Source organism: Poecile atricapillus, chromosome 4, assembly GCF_030490865.1.
Source record: "Poecile atricapillus isolate bPoeAtr1 chromosome 4, bPoeAtr1.hap1, whole genome shotgun sequence".
In the NCBI taxonomy this organism is placed as follows: domain Eukaryota; kingdom Metazoa; phylum Chordata; class Aves; order Passeriformes; family Paridae; genus Poecile; species Poecile atricapillus.
In genome coordinates this window covers 3,210,589-3,223,092 of record NC_081252.1, presented here as the reverse complement: position 1 = coordinate 3,223,092, position 12,504 = coordinate 3,210,589, and the positions used below count along the sequence as shown (strand labels likewise).

Here is a 12,504-nt window from a genome sequence, read left to right as displayed (position 1 = left end):
AAGTAGCACCAGATGACAGGTTAGCAGAGTGGGCTTTAGAATTGAACCTCCCCCCAATTAACAGTATAGCCTGAATTTCCCCAGTAAATGAGAATTGTGAGCCTTTCAGGGAAAAACAAATATTGTCTTTGGAAACTCAGTCACACTGGGAAGAACTAAAAGGAGAATTCTTAGTTTAGTTAAATTAATACCCCTCATCCCCATCATGAGTCTATTTAAGCACAAAAGATGTGTTTTAACATTAATTAAAATAAATGTCCTTTAGGATACCAAGAGAAGCTTGCTACAGAGGCACTACTGTGTTAAATACCTAACTGAGCACATCGTGCAGTACTTGTCTGTGAAGACACAGATGGGTGATTTTGGAGGTTGGCTTTTTCCTTAGAGCTGTTAATTCGACCTAGTGGAGCAAAATACTTTTTTGGATGGTTTAAATAAGCCTAAGGCTCATGGTATTTTAAATCTGGATTGGATTTCAGCAAAGGCACTTAAGCTCCTCATATCTATCAAGACTTCCTTACTGTACAGCCTGACATAAAATAAAAGCAACCCAAAAGTTTGTGAAAATATATCTTCACACTGCTCTTAAGATTTTTTAGCTCCGATGGCACTGGAGGAAAGCACAAAACTGCTCATGACAGATGGGTTTGATAAAGATTTTGGGTGCTTTTGTTGCTATGTGACAGCGTTTCACAGGCAGCCATGCCCTATGTGCTCAAAAGCCACAAGCTGTTTAAAATTAATTGTTTAAGAAGTCCCAGTTTCTGTTGTGAAGGAAACACCCACCAAAACTATCGGCAATGTCCTCCACACAAGCTTCTCTGTCTGTGTGGACTGGCCTCAGATTGCATTTCTAACGCTGCCACGGCAAGCAAGGACCAAAATCCTTCAAGATGTGTCCCAGCCGCTTCCCCCTTGCTGCAGGGCCTCTGTAAAGAGAGCTCTTGGTTTAAATATTTTCTTTTGGCCTTCCTGAGTCACAGCTCTAGAGCAAAGGAATGTTCTGATGAATTTGATACCAGAAGAGGTATTTCTCAGACTTTAATGAAGTCCCAAACATTTCAGTGGAAGTGGGAATTAGAAGAATTTGACTTGGTGCGTGTCGCAGACCTGGAGTCCCCATCGTAATTCCGCAGGGAACAAATAGCTTTGCACAGCCAAGCACAGGCCAGGTGTTATTGCAGGCTGTCCAAAGTCCACGTGGGAGGTGCATGCCACTGGTAAACAGCAGAGAATGCGTAAGGGAAATGGGAAGGGCTTGAGTCTCACTTTGACAGAGGACAAGAAGTACTTCCCAGGCCTTAATGGGGAGTGTTGTGGATACAGGGATGCAGAGCTGTGCTCCCTAGGTCCACAAACACTGCACCCTCCTTATCTCCCCAGCGCTTCTCACACTGCCTGGTGATGGTATCTAAAGTGACCCTAGAACAAAACAGCCAGCTGATAAGGAGGGGAGCTGATAAGGATGAGGGCAGGGTTTGTCCTCAGAGCCAGGCTGTTTTCCAGACTGCTAGTGGCCATGGAAGACAGTGGGGCCAAGGGAGAAGCAGATGCTGCTGCTCACTTGCAGCCTGCAGGGCTTTGGTGCAGGCTGTGCCGAGCTTGGGGACAGCAGCGGCCCCTCTCCCTGCAGCACTGCTGGCTCCCACTCCTGCAGCTCCGGTCTCCCCGTGGTTTCACCCAAGGGAAAGCCTGCCCATCACTGTGGATCGCTTCATATCCCTGCCTGGCCATGCCAGTGCAGCTGGTTCAGCCCACGTAGGCAGGCTGGGGAACCAAGGTGGGACTCTGTGCTGTGACCCTGGTTTGACCCCCAAAGCTGCACTGCCTGCTGTGTGTGAGCCAGGCTGTGTCCCTTACCAGCGTCTGTGCCTGTGCCAAGCGGCATCGAGTCACCCCGAAGGCAGGAAGACCTCTGCTGGGCACATGCTGAATATTACTGAAGAGTGTAAAATGCAAACACTGGAAGGGGATTAACTCTTACATAAGAAAACCTGTGTAGAACAGTCCAATGCACTAAGAAATGATCTTGCTCTTTTCCTTCCTGGTGTTAAAATACTTAACCTGAGTTTCCAGCTCTGCTTGAGTCATATCATCAGCGGCAAAGAATGTAAAACCTGACTCTTGTTTTAACATACCTTCTGCTGGAGGTTTGTAAACCACAAGGCTGTCAATTTGTACGGGTTCTCCCCACGTGAGTCCCGGTCTCTACAGTCGGCAGGCAAAGGTAAGGAAGGCACCAGGGCAGGAGGAGATGTGAGCTCACAGCGAGCGCAAGGAGCTGACATGACCCCTCCAAAATCCTACACATAGAGGCTGGTTCCTGGAGAGGGGGCATGAGCAACGCTCTTTCACAACCCAGGGTATGCGTAGATCAAAACACATCGGTTTCCACAAAAAGCTGAGCCATTGTGTGGCACCAGACAGAGCCGTACATCTCGCTGACTAGATGTGGTGTGAGTGTTTCAGAGGGAGAAAGGAGGAATGAAATGCTCTTGCCAAGGCAGGGAGGCTTCCAGGCAAGTGGCTTTAATAAATACCGTCTCCAGGAGGTCACTAAGCCTGGCAGTCTCGCCTGCGGGTTAAGACGCACAGATGGGCATAGTCAAGAGAAGTTGCACATTTTTCTTTGCATAAACACTAGGACTGGTTTAGTCATATGCTGAGTGGCATGCTTAGGGGGAATGCAGATTCTTGAGCTCGGGAGTTATTTGCATGTGATTTGGATTCTTTGTCTCTTTGCTTTATAAGTACCGAGTAGATGATTTAAGCAAAGATCTTGCAACTCTGCCCTCTCCATGGTTTCTCATTGCTGCCTCACAAGAAGCCCGAGGTTGCTGTTCCTCAGAGTGGGTGCCTGTAGATTTAATGCCGGGTGAGTTTTTAGCTGCTGGATGGTCTGTGCTGGAGACGTGCAGCAGCCAGCCACGGGTCTGTTTGTCCATGCGATCAGGCATGGCATCTGGAAAGTCCTACTCCTGCCTGTGGCCAAAGGGGAGGGCGGGTGCAGTGGTGCTTCCCTTGGATTTCGGTCTCTTGCAGACTTTGGCAGGCATGCCACGCTCCTTGCCTGTCCTCGGGCTGAGATGCCCCCAGGAGCCGTGGGGTTCTGTGCAGCCCAGCTGCCAGGCTGTTCCCTCTCTGGGGCTGAGCACACCCTGGGCAGACTCTCACTCGCAGTGGGAGGGCAGAGTCTCAGTGGAGCCTGCCACCTCCCCTGGCTGCGGTGCTGGGTTTTGTGCTCTCCTGTGGGACTGAGGGTGCAGCCCTGGGCCTGAGGCACGGCTGGGGCCTTTGCCATCACTCACACACTCCCCGTCCTCCCTGCCAGGGTGACAAATCCCTCCCTTTTCCTTGCATGCTGCAGTGCTCAGGGCTCATTTCACCATGTTGTGGCCAGAATCCTTTTATGAATCCTCCCGGGATCACCACAGCCTTCAGTGGGGTTAGGAGCAGGGTTTCTGATCTGCCCACTGGGCTTGGGAATGATGCTCTTGCTTCCCAGCAAAACTTACTGATCTGCCACTTTGAAATGTATTTCCAAATTTGTGTGTGCATGTGAGTATTTCTAACGGGGTCTTTCCCTATCAGATGAGATAGCCACCCTGTGAAACGGCCCATCATGAATCATGGGACAATCAAATTACCTGCCTGCACTTGATACTTTTTTACAGCTGCTGTATAAAAGCACTTCAGTCTTAAACCTGAGCGTCTCTTTGTTTATTGCACCTCAACAGCCGGGGAAGTTCAGGGCTGTTGTGTGAAATAAGGGAGCCCTAAATCTGTCCGACAAATCCCTGGGGGAGAAGGTGGCAGGAAGGGGAAGGAACTTCTCCCCACCGATCATCATTTGATGGCTCTTCTGTGTCTGGTGGCTCAGAATGGACACTGTTAATGTTCCTCCAAAGATTGTTACATTTTTAATCAGCCTGTTCTTTCCAAGGCATTTTCCAAATACTCCCCGACAATTTTCTCTTGCCTAAAATTGAATTCAAGAAACTTGAGCCAGCCTAAATACAATCCCTTCTCACTGTGGGTGGCTCAAAGGAGACCAACTCTGGCACACACGTGTTTTTGTGGGAAAGAACTCCAGATGGCTTGAGTTTCTAAGCCACCCTGGCATGCCATACATGCTATGTCAGCCTAGAAGAGAGCTCTGCTAAACCAGTCTAACCTAAGGTTGCCGAAATGCTTTTGTGGACACTGCTCCCACCCTGCCCAAAGTCACAAGTGAGGGGTTTTCCTCCACCAGTTAGAGCAAAGCCCCAGAACAAGAAACTGCCTCACAGCCTTTCACGGAGGGAAACCTCTGCCTTGCAGGTTTTGCATAACAAGAGTGATGTAAGGAAAACCAAGCTTTGCAGTTCTAAGGAAATAATATAAAAGGACCAACAGATGCGTCTACTGTGTCCTGGATGTGTCCACTATGAGAACACAGATCCAGTTTCTGTGGGCTGGAATGGGGCAAATCTTTCAGAAGAGCATCCCAGGTTACTTGGCAAAACCCCAGGAGCTTTAACTTTATGGGTGACATGATGTGATAAAAGCTGATTTATGAAGAGGAGATGAAACAAAGGCCACAACCCCAGCCTGGTGCAGCCACCTCGTGCTCGACTGAGATCTCTGGTGACCTGCAAGGAGCAGGGAAAGATGGAGCTAGATTCTTAATTTTAGGGCAGCAGGGACATCCAGTGAGGAGCAAATGCAAACAGCTCATTTCAGGTGAGGCAGTAAACTCTGAGGTGAGGTGTTTGCCACCTGCAAACTTAAAAGGTTAAGGAGGGAGGTGCCAAAGTGAAGGGAGTCCAACAAAACAAAGGCCCAGTTCTCCTGGGTAGTTAACAATTTGCTCTAGTTAAATCTAACCCACTGAGAGATGACAGAAACACACAGATTATCAGCTTGGGTCAATGTTAATGAGGGAAATAAAATGAGGAGACATACTTTAAATTCCAGTGACACAATCAGCAAACGCCTTTCATCACTTTGTGACAGTGAAAAAAGTCCTTTATAATTAACTTAATTTATAATTAACCTGGAATAGAGGTGCATCCCTTTTAATGCAGGGAAAGCTGAAATGAGGAAGCCCTCAGGGATAAAAACGCTGTAGTGACATGTGGCCATGCAGCCCCAGCTGGTATCCAGTGCAGACTGGACCTTGCTGGCACAAATCTCCCTGTGAGGCGGTGCTTTGGGAGCCCGAGTGCCTGGCAGGCTCTGGGAGTGCCTCTCACCCTCCTGCCACACTGCACTGTGGCTCCTTGAGTCACTTTTTCTTCCAAGAGCAGGCTAAAGCTTCTTCCTGGAAGTCTGGCTGTATTCCTCCGTGGTATCCAGCCAAGCCCTAGAGTTTCCCCCAAGGATGGAATGGGGCTGGAAGATACCATGGTGGTGAGAGCACTAGCTCTGCAGAAGGGCCCAGGAAATCGTGTGCAACTGAACTCTTCAGGGAGTCATGACTATCCAAGCAAAAAGGCAGAAACTTCTCAGATGAGACCAACTAATGCACTGTGGTAGCAGTAGAGAGAACCAGACACTTCAACAGCAGAAGCAGAGGATTGCCTAAATTCAAGTAGCCCAGATATTCTAAGAGAGAGGAAGCAGCCTGTGAGTATATATAGAAATACAATGTGTATATCTATTATGGTGTTACAGTAATATGTATAATATTTCGGTTGTAAGAGTAACCAGAGGCTATTGCTGAGAACAGAACCCCATCCGGACAGTATTGACATAAATATTCCCTAAAGATGGTGTGAAAGATGCAGCCTTTGCCTAATGCACTGAGAATGAACTTACAGAGACAAGAACAAATCTGCCCCAAAGAAAGTGAAAAGACAAACCCTAACTTAAAGCAAATGGTAAGTTTTCTCCCACACTAGAAAGGGCGAGGGGTTTCTCTTGTCATTATTTTACCAGCACAACCCTCGGATTGGAGCAGTTCTCCCTGCATGGTCAGTGTCAGGGATTGAGGGGCAGTGGCTGAAGCAGTGGTGCCCTCCCAGGGTGGTGCACATCCAGAGTTGCTGTGCTGGCCCCGGGGCTGGATGCCTTCTCCAAAGGAGGAGAAAGCTTCTGCTCGCTCCTGCTGCAAGAAGTGGGAGTTCTTTCTGAGCTGCAGCCAGGAGCGACTCGGGATGTCCTGCAGTGTGTGCAGGCTCAGTGCATCACACAAAGCAGGCACGGGCAGTGAGGAGCCAGCAGGCGCTGGCCTCTGCACCCCGGCTCACACCCTGGTCCTTGAGGTAGCCAGCAGCAGGGTGTGTCCCCAGACCTTCCCAAACCAGGGGAAAGCCATGTCTAATGACAGCAGTGACTAGCCAGGGATAGCACTTGTCACCAATGGCTAGGGTGTATATTTTCTCACAGGAGATGAATAAGGGTAACACTCAGCACGCTGCACCCTTTGCTTCTGAAGCAAATCTGGGATACTGATAGGGAATTACAGGGAAATCAGACTGGCCCGTTGTCTGTTGAGGTGCAAGGTGTGCTTTGTTTCACTTTGTGCAGGTAGGCTGGGATCACCCCTAGCGGGTGGGATTGGCCAGTGTGGCCTTGCTTTGCAGCCCTTTACCAGCCCTCTGAAGGGGAAGAACACCCACTGTGTCCCCTGTTTTTGTCCCACTTCATCCCCGGGAAAGACGCAGGACAGTGGGGCAACTCCGCATTGTAGCCTCAGAACAAACACCTCGCTGATTTCACAGGGCTCAAGGCAAGCAGTGCTTTAAATGGAAAGACCGAAGGCTTCTCTGCTAAACCAAAGAGGCTGCCAGGGCAGAGCACTCCAGGAAAACAAACAGCGCCGTCTCCGTGTGCTATCAGAAAGGTGATTCGCTGTCGGAAGGGTCAGAGGGAGAAACTCCAGGCTAGAAGAGCAGCCCATGTGAAACGTCTGTTTTGGGAGTCAGAGGGCCCAGCGCTGCAAGGAGGAGAGAAGTCTCCGGGGATTTCACAGAGCTGAAAGGAAAACAAATACACAAACCCAGCCGACCAAAGAGAGTTTGCTCAACCCCTCACACGTGCCAGCGACCGGGGGAACAACTGCACAGTAACTCAGGCGCCTAAAGCCTGTCCCTAACACGTGATCCCGGCTAACACCGCTGGAGAATGGGGCTAAATTAAGGTGGAATTAGTTGGGATTTCTCCACACTCTCCGTGGAGGAGGCTTGCTCTCAGTGGCATTTGCTACCTGCAGGAACTCTGCTCCCGCAGTTAACTCCTGACTTCTGTACCGCACTTGTTAGTGGAGTTAGCTGGAGATGAGAGCATGGGCGGGATTTTCCCTACAGCACTTTCAGTCAGCATTTTGTCCTCTTTATGCACCCCAGTCACAGGGCTGCAACCCGAGCTTGTGACTTGTTAGTTGCAACGCAGCTCAGCTTTGCTGAAATGCCACGGGAATGTTCTGAAATAGGTGTGGGGGAAATCTGGGGCAAAGGATGGTGTCAGGAGTCAGGATGCTGTTCCTGTAACAGCTCGAGTGAAGTTCCAGCAGCCTCCCGCAGGGCAGCGTGTTTCCCACCACCACCCAGCCACAAATTCCTGCTGTGTGTTGTGAGGTGCCGGGCACCGCCCTTCCAGGAGTGACCTGCAGGCAGGTACCTCGCAGGCTGGCCATGGCTCAGCCGGCAAGTAGCACACTGTGCTCAGAGAGCAGCTCTCACTGCGGCTTTACAGGCAGGACTGGGAACCTGTGTGTCATTAGCGTCACTTCAGGCCTCAGGGAAACTGAGGCACAGAGGCCTGAGGGCTCTGCTGAAGCCCATGCAAAGGTACAAGCCGATCCAGTGACACGGCCCCACAAGGCACCGCAGCCGCTCCCCCTTCGCCTCCCAGCCCTTCAGAGACCCTCGGGGCAGTCATGGTCGCTGCTTTCTGGGGGCGCCGGCATGGGGAATGGCAGGCGCTGGGCACTCTCTGGGACAGCAGCCTCCTCTCCCGTCCTGCCGGCTGCGCACAGCCCTGCCCGGCCTCTTTCTCCCCGAACAAAGCATTTCTCTTTTCCCTCCGGAGCCTTTTGCAACCGGAATGGAACCAGCGAGATCGTGCTACTTTTCAAAAGCCGCAGCCTGAGTTCTCACATCTCCTTAGAGCCCCACACCAGCAGCATTAACCTTTTATGCGCTGCTGAAAGGCTGACACGGGCTGTACCGAGCCCTCGGCTTTCATTTGGCAGCGAGGATTTGTACCCAGGGTCTCCCACCGGTCCAGGCTCCTTGCGGGCACCAGGCTGGGTTGGGAGAGCACAGGAACACGAGGACTCCCAGCCCTGATTTTAGGCACAGATCGCCCAACAAAAAGCAGCCACCTCGCTCCTGGCACAGAGCAGCTCTCCGGCTCCCGGGATCGGAGCCAACAGACGCTGCAGAGCAGCTAGGAGAGCTCACAGCAAGGATTTCTAAGATCACGCAGAAGCAAACAATCACCGGTTCTGAAAATCATACAGAAACTGCCCGCACAGAACATTAATCCACAGAGGCCTCCCGCTGCCCCTGTAAATGGCCGGGAAGCTCCGGCCCCAACAGCTGCGATTGATCAATCCCTTCTTTCCCCCGCTTCCCCCGGATCATGTGATGCTCCTGCCCGGCTGAGTTCAGCTGCCGGAGCTCGGCGCTGCGTCACTCCGTGCTGGAGAAGGGGCTCGGGGCTGCTCTCGGCAGCATGGAGAAAGTGAGTGCCGCCTGCGAGCCGGGGTGCAGTGCCCAGCAGCACTGGGACTGCGGCTGGGCTGCCTGTGGGTTTTGGGCGTGGTGCCAGGGGTAGGAGGAGAAGAGGATTAGCGGAGGGGAAATGCGAGGCTGATGTATGGCTGTGGGAGGAATAGTTAGGGCTGACCAGCCGTATTTCTTCTCTTCTCTAGCGTGTTACCTGAGTGGGGAAGCTGAGGAATGTTTATATTCTCGAGTACTCTAATGGTTTGGGTCCATTTACAGCCCTGCGGTTTCCAGACTCTTCATACTTTTTTCCCCCCTTAATCTGTATTTTCCTTCTGGAAAAACGCCTTTTGGGTGCGGGACTGGGTTAACTCTCAATGCAACAGGAGGGGAAAGCGGGCTGGCAGTGCATTCTAAGCCAGCCCTGCTCCCGCAGCTTCCCTTTCCTCGAAAGACCCCCCGGGCGCAGCGGCTGCGTTCCAGAGCCGGGAGGCAGAGTTAGTGCCGTGGGGATAAGCACTTGAGTGACTCGAGGAACCCTGACCTCAGCAGGCTGTGTGTGGGCAGAGCTGCGAGCAGCCATCAGGGCAAGGACAGCGTCAGGGGGCTGGGGGCAATTTTGAAAATTTGCAATTTGCCTCCCTCCCTGAGCCTGCCTATGGTTAATAGCTCACTACACAGCTGGTGAATCACCTCCTGCACGGGGCTTGTGCGACCAGCTTTGGGTAACTGCGGGGGCTACCAGGGTGGCTTCTGTGGGAAGCTGCCAGAAGCTTCCCCCAGGTCGGGCAGAGCCAAGGCCAGCAGGCTCCAGGATGGATGCAGTGCTGGCCAAGGCTGAGCCCTTGAGCCACGGTAGGAGTGCCTCTGTGATAACACCCTGCAGCCTGTAGTGAAGGCCATGGTGAGGCAGCCCGTGGATGTCAACAGGCAGGCAGAAATCCACTTGTGCAGCCCAGGGGGATGCCCGGAGAAGGCTGTGAGCCCGTGGAAAGGGAGCCGTGATGGAGCAGGTGGTGAAGAGCTGCAGCTCACAATGGAGGACTCACGCTGGAGGGGACAGTGGGAGGGACCCACACTGAGCAGGGGAAAACTCCTCTCCTTGAGCAGTGGCAGAAACACCCTGTGCTGAGCTGACTGTAAGCCCCCTTTTCCTGCCTCCCTGCGCCACTGAAGAGGAAGAGGTAGAGCCCAGGAAGGAGTGGGAGGGAAGGCATTTCTAAGGCCTATTTTACTTCTCATTATCCTGCTCTGATTTTAATTGGTAATGAATTCAGTTAATTTCCCCAGGTTGACTCTGTTTTGCCTGTGACAGTAATCAGTGAGTGACCTCTTCCTGTCTTTGTTTCAACTCAGGAGCCTTTTGTTGTATTTTCTGCCCCCATCCAGTTGGGATAGAGTGGCTTTGGTGGGTACCTGGCATCCAGCCAGGGCCAACCCACCTTGAGGTGACACCTCCTTGTCACCTGATGCTGCTTAGGGCAGTGGGAGACCCCCGTGGCTGCTGGGACAGGCAGGTGGCCTGACTTCAACCCTTCCTCTAGCACAAAACTCACGTTTGGGTCTGCCAGAGCTGCTTTGTGCCCTGGCCCAAGGAGAATTTCAAGTCCTGCCTTGGGATAGACTGACTCCTGTGGTTTGGCCCTGCAGGGACTGGTTGTTACTCAGCTGGATGTTGAGCCTGGTGAGTGCATCAAGGTCAAAGGGAAGATCCAGTCTGATGCCAAAGGGTGAGTGAGGTGGAGAATGGATTGATGGGGCACTGGGGGAAGCCAGAGCTCCTGCCGTGTTCGGCTTGTGAGCCCTGGCGGCTGGAGCCGCTGCACTGGCACCCTCTGTGCACCGGCTGCGTTTCCCCAGGTTTGCTGTGAACGTCGGGAAGGACAGCAACACCCTCATGCTGCATTTCAACCCTCGCTTTGACTGTCATGGGGACATCAACACCATCGTGTGCAATTCCAAGGAGGATGGCATGTGGGGGGAGGAGGACAGGAAGGCTGACTTCCCCTTCCAGCATGGTGACAAGATTGAGGTGAGGCCCCAGGAGCGTGTCCAAGGCCAAGCTTTTTAATGCTGCCCTGTGCCTTTGCGGTGCAGAAGGAGCATGGAAAGGGGAATGAGCCACAGGGCAAGAGTTGGGCAGCTGAAGCCAAGGAAGAGTCTAGAGCTGTGCTGCCCGGGTCCGTGCCCAGCAGCTCGCACTCTGGGCTCCAGTTGGAAGCCGTGCACCTCGGAGCAGGATCAGCACTGAGGTGACACTCGGACTGGCTCTGCCACATCCCACGGATGCAGAAGCTTCCTCCCTGCCTTCTATGTCTCTGCTGGGCGGGGAGGAGGCGGAGCTGCTGAGCATGGCCTTGGCAGCGGCGGCCAGCTCGCCTATTCTGCCCCAGACTGGAGGTGGTGGGGAGTGAGGAAAGCCTGGGAGCTGTGATGTGGCAGCCTTCATTCCTTCCTTCCTTCCCTCTCACTTCTCTCTACAGATATGCATCTCCTTCGATGAAACCGAGGCCACGGTGAAGCTGCCTGAGGCGGAGTTCAAGTTCCCAAATCGTCTGGGCATGGAGAAAATCGAATACCTGGCTGTGGAGGGTGACTTCAAAGTCAAAGCCATTAAGTTCAGCTAACAGCTATAACTTGGTTTGTTTTGTTTTCTGCCCCCTGTGTAGCGAAATAAAGCGAAACTTGCAATGGCTGCTTCCCCTGCTGTTTCCTGCTCTAATCTGCTTGCTCCTGTCTGTGCTACGGGTGGGCAAGGAAGGGATGTGTATCCAGCCATTCTCCTCCTTACACTGCAGCCTTGCAGCTGGTACTGAGCTAGACATGAGCCAGGCAAGGCCTGACTCACTGAGCGAAGCTGCCTTAGCACAAGTTGCTCCATTCACCCTGCTGCCTACACCGAGTGGTCCCTGTCTGGTTTCTCAAGGGTAGGACTAATCCCAGCCAGACACAAGAATATGTTGGGTGCTCACTGTGCCATCTCTGACCACGAAATGCTGCTCCCTGCTGGGGATGGGGGACTGACAGGGAACACGGCATGGCTTGTGCTCTTGCCGAGAGCTTTGCTTTCCCAGAATGTGCTCAGCAGTTGTGTGCATTGCAGGCTGGCACTGGTGTACCTGAGGAGCAGCCAAGAGGAGGCAGGCTGGGCTACCTGCACTTGCTGGGGAAAAGATGGGGAATGAAAGGTGAAGCTCAACAGAAAGTTTAGGAATGACTTGAGAAAATCCAGGCTGTCCCTGGTGCTCATGACCTGAGGTGTCATGACACTGCCAGAGACAGAGGATCAGGTAGCAGGAAGTCGGGGGCTGACTATCAGCTATGAGGGACAAACCCTGTGGCAGCCTGTGGGTCAGTGTCTGGAATGCTTCCCTGCTGAAGGGCTGTATCCAACAGAGTAACCCAGGGCATTTAATCCTGACTGCACTGAACACAACCAGCTGCAGCTAGGCAGATGAAGAAGGAAAAAAGCTTAGCAAAGAGCCGCTTCTGCTTACACCCTCTGTGCTCACACAATGCCTTGGAGTGTGTCTGCTACTGCTCTTTCCCCACAGCCTGCCGCTCATGCTGACCTGAGACAGGGCTGGAGCTGGGACTGCTGTGGCATTTGAGGACCCGATGGCAAGTAAGGAAATCCTGCATGCTGTGTGGAACTGGGAGCCTGGACAGGTTGGCTGTGTGGCTGTGCTGCCCGGTGTGGCTCGGTCAGTAAGAGCCTGTGCAGGTGGGGCCTTCTCAGCCAAACGCTGCTCCCCTGCTGGAATGTGATCCCTGCTGGCTAATCTGGGCACAGCTGCTCCTTCAACAGCTGAGCAGCTGGGTCAGCTGCTTGGGTAGGGCAGTACCCCTC

At 52.8% G+C, this 12,504-nt stretch overlaps 1 protein-coding gene across 1 annotated transcript; it reads left to right on the top strand.

The window, feature by feature from the left end:
* The first annotated feature begins 8,523 nt into the window (after window positions 1-8,523).
* LOC131579248 (16 kDa beta-galactoside-binding lectin) lies at window positions 8,524-11,349 on the top strand. The gene is made up of 4 exons (XM_058838895.1): window positions 8,524-8,670; window positions 10,305-10,384; window positions 10,515-10,686; window positions 11,138-11,349. The coding sequence occupies exons 1-4, from the start codon at window positions 8,662-8,664 to the stop codon at window positions 11,279-11,281; spliced, it is 405 nt and encodes a 134-aa protein (XP_058694878.1). The 5' UTR covers window positions 8,524-8,661; the 3' UTR covers window positions 11,282-11,349.
* The last annotated feature ends 1,155 nt before the right edge of the window (window positions 11,350-12,504 follow it).

What these genes read in the sequence shown, in the direction of transcription:
- LOC131579248 (XM_058838895.1), top strand. An exon ending in ATCCAGTCTGATGCCAAAGG is followed by an intron (nt 10,385 to 10,514) that starts GTGAGTGAGGTG and finishes GCGTTTCCCCAG; the next exon opens with GTTTGCTGTGAACGTCGGGA. An exon ending in AGCATGGTGACAAGATTGAG is followed by an intron (nt 10,687 to 11,137) that starts GTGAGGCCCCAG and finishes TTCTCTCTACAG; the next exon opens with ATATGCATCTCCTTCGATGA.